Genomic DNA, 5,403 nt, shown 5'->3' with positions numbered 1-5,403 from the left:
TTTGAGATGGAGTCTTGCTCTGTCACCCAGGCTAGAGTGCAATGGTGCGATCTTGGCTCACTGTAACCTCCACCTCCTGGATTTAAGCGATTCTCCTGCCTCAGCCTCACAAGTAGCTGGGATTACAGGTACCCACCACTACACCTGGCTAATTTTTGTAATTTTAGTGGAGACAGGGTTTCACCATGTTAGTCAGGCTGGTCTCTAACTCCTGACCTCAGGTGATCCGCCCACCTCGGCCTTCCAAAGTGCTGAGATTACAGGCGTGAGCTGCCACACCTGCCTGGTCTTAAATTATTTTTCCTAATTTTAAAAAAGAAAATATATGTGTTAATGAAAATGCAAATTATAAAAAGTAATATTTAATTACCTGTGACCCCATTACCCGGAGGCAATTTTCTCTGTGTATTTATTTTAAATGGAATAATTATCAACATGGGTTTTCCACAACCAGCTATTTTCACAATACATCCTGAACAGCTTGCAGCTACTGACTTGTTACTATCTGCCACATCATTATAGTAAATGGTTACTTGGCATATGCCATGAAAAAGAATATAAAATAGTTTATATAATTATTATCTACTGATAAACTTTCAACTTGTCTCAAATTTTTCACCACAAAAGTTGTTTATTAAAATTACAATGACTAGGCTCTTGCCTGTAATCCCAGCACTTTGGGAGGCTGAGGTGGGAGGATCACTTGAGGTCAGGAGTTCGAGACTAGCCTGGCCAACATGGTGAAACCTGATCTCTACCAAAAATACAAAAATTAGCCAGGCATGGTGATACAAGCCTATAGTCCCAACTACTCAGGTGGCTGAGGCAGCAGAATCGCTTGAACCTGGAAGGCAGAGGTTGCAGTGAGCCAAGGTCACACCACTGCACTCCAGCCTGGGCCACAAAGCAAGACTCTGTCTCCAAAAAAACCCAAAAAACCAAAATTTGAATGACTAAAACGTAAGTATTAATTGAAAATTAATGAAATTTCTAAATCGAATGATACATGAGATACTAAGGCACACAAAATTTGAATGACTAAAACATAAGTATTAATTCTCTTATAAATGAAATTTCTGAATCAAATGATATATGAGATACTAAAGACTCTGCTACTAAAGCAGAACATTAAAAGTCTGCTTTGCCCTATAAAATGCTCTTCATTCCAAGGCGTAAAAACAAAGTGCAAATCTTTCATCTAGGTCATATTGACTCTTATGGTGGAAATAATCAATGTAAAACTACATACTGTGAAATTACCAACAGAATAATCTATTTTCTTGGCTAAATTCATATCTACAAAATGTGCCTCAGGAAAACGAACTCTGTTGGGAATAGTGGTCACGACAGTGATGATTTAATTGTGCTATACAGAAAAATTGAATACAGAATTAAAGTGGTTAAGTAGTATTCACCACAGAAAATATTTTCTTGGCCAGGCACAGTGGCTCACACCTGTAATTCCAGCACTTTGGAAGGCCGAGGCAGGCGGATCACCTGAGCTCAGGAGTTCCAGACTAGCCTGGGCAACATGGAAAACCCTGTCTCTACTAAAAATTAGCCAGCTGTGGTGGTAGGCACCTGTAACCCCGGCTACTCAGGAGGCTGAGGCAGAAGAGTCACTTGAACCCAGGAGGCAGAGGTTGCAGTGTGCTCAGACAGCACCACTGGGCAACAAGAGCAAAACTAACTCCCTCTCAAAGAAAAAAAAAAGTATTCATTGGGGAATAGGTGAAAAGTAACATATTCCTTGCTTTACTATTCCACTGTTTTAATATTAAACCATTATGATCTTAGTAAATGCACACGTTTATTTTGTATTGTGAGGATTGCTCACTGTTGAGTCTCTAGCACCTAGTATAGTGCCTGGCACACAGTAGAAGCTCAGTAAGTGTTTGTCAAATAAATAAATGGAAAATAAGGTAATAAGCACTTAGCACAGGGTCTGGCTCAAAGTGCTCAATAAATGGATGCTAGATTGGAATTGAAATCTTGCTTATCAGAACCACAATGCAAATTGTTCTTTAAAAAGCTGTAAAGACAAAAACAGCTTTAGCTTCTTGAGATCTAATATTTCTTTTTGTGGTTCTAGTGAATTACTCTGTCTTATGCCCTTGGAAATTGGTTGCATTATCTCTTAATGGAATCCCACCTTTCGCAACTAAGTCTCCATTCTAATATGATTTCTACTTAATTGAATTTATACAAATGACATATATCTCCATATAACTAATTCTATGTAATTAAATGACAAGATGTTTACATACAGAATTGTTTGAGGTTAACTAAACTTTAGGGATTAATACTTGGGAGAAGGGAAGTAATTTTTTTTTATTTTATACCCTTTTGTGCTATTTGAATGTTCTAATCATAAAAAAAAAAATCAAAGAGATTTATACAGGTGACGAGATTATGAGACACTGTAGCTTTCTTATTTTTACTTTTCTGTATTTAAAAAAGTGGGCTGGGCACAGTAGCTCACACCCGTAATCTCAGCACATTAGGAGGCTGACTTGGGATGATGTCTTGAGCCCAGGAGTTCAAGACCAGCCCAGGCAACATAATAAGATCTTGTCTCTACAAAAAAATTTTAAAAATTAGCCGGGCATGGTGGTGTGCATCTGTGGTCCCAGCTACTCCAGAGGCTTGAGGTGAGAGAACAGTTTGAGTCTGATAGATCAAGGATGCAGTGCGCTGTGATTGTGTCACTGCACTACACCCTGGGCAACTTGAAAGCCAGACCGTGTCTTTTTTTTTCCCCCCAGACGGAGTCTCGCTCTGTCACCCAGGCTGGAGTGCAGAGGCATGATCTTGGCTCACCATAACCTCTGCCTCCTGGGTTCAAGCAATTCTCCTGTCTCAGGGGGCAGAGGAAGGCAGTCCCGAGTAGCTGGGACTACAGGAGCATGCCACCACACTCGGCTAATTTGTTTTTGTATTTTTAGTAGAGATGGGGTTTCACTGCATTAGCCAGGATGGTCTCAATCTCCTGACCTCATGATCTGCTTGCATCAGCCTCCCAAAGTGCTGGGATTATAGGCGTGAGCCACCTTGCCAAGTCAAGACCTTGTCTTAAATAAAAATAAATAAATAAATTTAAAGTGATTTTTTTTTTATAATGTGGCTGTGGTACATATACTACTAAATTAAACCTTCTTGAGCTTATTCCAAGTATCTGGTAATACATTCAATTAGGCACAAAGCTGCTACCCCAAAACACAGACCATGGGAAACAAAAGGAAAATGTCACTGGGCACAGTGACTCACACCTGTGATCCCAGCATTTTGGGAGGCAGAGGTGGGAGGGCTGGTTAAGGTCAGGAATTTAAGACCAGCCTGGGCAACATGCAAGACCCCATCTCTATAAAAAATAAAAAGCCAGTGGGGGCTCACGCCTATAATCCCAGTTCTTCGGGAGGCTGAGGTGGATGGATCACAAGGTCAAGGGTTCAAGACCAGCCTGGTCAAGATTGTGAAACCCCATCTCTACTAAAAACACAAAAAAATTAGCTGGACGTGGTGGCAGCCGCCTGTAATCCCAGCTACTTGGGAAGCCGAGGCAGGAGAATTACTTGAAACTGGGAGGTGGAGGTTGCAGTGAGACGAGATCAGGCCTCTGCACTCCAGCCTGGGCCACAGAGCAGGACTACATCTCAGAAAATAATAATAATAATAATAAATAAAATAAAAATTAAAAATAAAAATTAGTAGGGCATGATGGTGCATGCCTATAGTCCCAGCTACTGCTGAGGTGAAAGCGCTGCTTGAGCCCTGAAGGGCAAGGCAGCAGTGAGCTATGACTGTACCATTATACTCCAGCCTAGGCGAGACCGTCTTTAAAACAAAAAATGTAAGAATGGTAGAACATCATTTTTCCTTCTTGTCTTTGTAGGATCCCAATGACATTCTACTGCAACAAGACCAAACTGTATGAAGCTAAGCTCTGTCTCCAGAACGCATGAAACCACCTCAACTTCTCCTGATGCTGGTTTCTTCTCAAAACAATCTGAAAGACACCTCCCTGGATATTTTGAAAATTCGGCTTCTGTTTTTCTGAGAAAAGCATATTAATAACTTCTGAATTCTCTGACATTGAAAAAATTGAACAGAGTGCTAGCTTTCACCTACTGGGAAACATTCAGAGCTAAGACCTACTAAAATGTGTAAAACTTTTAGTAAACTCTATCTAGTTTCATTTTTTAAATCTTTATAGTTTTTGTTTTACTAGTTCGTATATTTCTTTCCTATATTTAAACTTTTCTGCCTGTTAGGTTTGGTACATTTATACCTTTTATAAAAGTCAATAATGACTACTTAGTTGAAGGAAAAAAGAGAAATTACTCGCTAAGTTTGTTGCCGAGTTCTTGAAGAGCTTGCTCTTGTTCGTGATATATTTTTTTCAACTGCTGATTTTCATCCTGGAGATTAAGGAACTCCTTCAGAATAAAAGACAGAAAATGCAATTTAAAAGAAAGAAAAACACGAAACTCTAGATTGTACATATACCATTAATTAGAAATAAACATCCTTTAGCTTTTTAAAAGAAACAAACTGTGTTCAAAGCTCTTTCCTAGCTGCTACATGTATCAACTATTTTCCATTTACTTAATCTCTTTTTTTTTTTTTGAGATGGTGTTTTGCTATTGTTGCCCAGGCTGGAGTGCAATGGTGCAATCTCAGCTCACCACCAACCTCTAATTCCCAGATTCAAACAGTTTTCCTGCCTCAGCCTCTCAAGTAGCTGGGATTACATGCATATGCCACCACACCTGGCTAATTTTTGTATTTTTAGTAGAGACGGGGTTTCTCCATGTTGGTCGGGCTGGTCTCAAACTCCCAACCTCAGGTAATCCTCCTGCCTCCGCCTCCCAAAGTGCTGGGATTACAGGCGTGAGCCACCTCGCCCAGCCTACTTAAGCTCTTTACTTATATTTTTTAAGATGACTAGTGTATCTGTTTCTTTGGTATAATATAAATTATGATTTATCTTTTTAAATAAGTTAACATTTGTCAAGATCGATTTTTTAAAGTTTTACCACTATTTACTTTTTTAAGACTAATAATTTGTTGAGTCTCATTTCTAAGATGAGATAAGGCATCTTTCTCCTTTTGAAGATCTTCCTGCAAAGTCTGCCTCCATTCCTTCTCAATCTTCAAGTCAGTTTCCAGTTGCACCCTTGAATGACAAATAACACACAAAAGCTCAGTGCTATTTTCACACGACAGTTGTTACATATTCTTTACTAAAGGCCTTTGTAATGCATTTTTCAGACATTTTCTTTCATAAATATTTTTCGGTAAACAAGTTCAGCAGCACAGGGTTTTCCAATCACAAAGTATTCACTCCTTTGCCAGTCACTAAAAAATTCTTGCTAAACCATTTATATAAATGCCTTGGAAAGG

At 39.3% G+C, this 5,403-nt stretch overlaps 1 protein-coding gene across 6 annotated transcripts in view; it reads right to left on the bottom strand.

Moving 5' to 3' along the window:
• Positions 1–5,403, bottom strand: part of RUFY2 (RUN and FYVE domain containing 2) — a 48,517-nt gene that overhangs the window by 6,766 nt on the left and 36,348 nt on the right. For all 6 annotated transcript variants that reach the window (XM_017513703.2, XM_017513698.2, XM_017513700.2 and 3 more), the window contains 2 exons: positions 5,047–5,176; positions 4,342–4,436 (listed from right to left, as the gene is read on the bottom strand). In XM_017513703.2, coding sequence (XP_017369192.1) covers positions 4,342–4,436; positions 5,047–5,176 — 225 coding nt within the window. The remainder of the gene's footprint in view (positions 1–4,341; positions 4,437–5,046; positions 5,177–5,403) is intronic.

This window comes from Cebus imitator, unplaced genomic scaffold (genome assembly GCF_001604975.1).
Source record: "Cebus imitator isolate Cc_AM_T3 unplaced genomic scaffold, Cebus_imitator-1.0 Scaffold499, whole genome shotgun sequence".
Lineage (NCBI taxonomy): Eukaryota > Metazoa > Chordata > Mammalia > Primates > Cebidae > Cebus > Cebus imitator.
The sequence above is the reverse complement of the archived record's forward strand: the minus strand, read 5'-3'. Positions and strand labels throughout refer to the sequence as shown.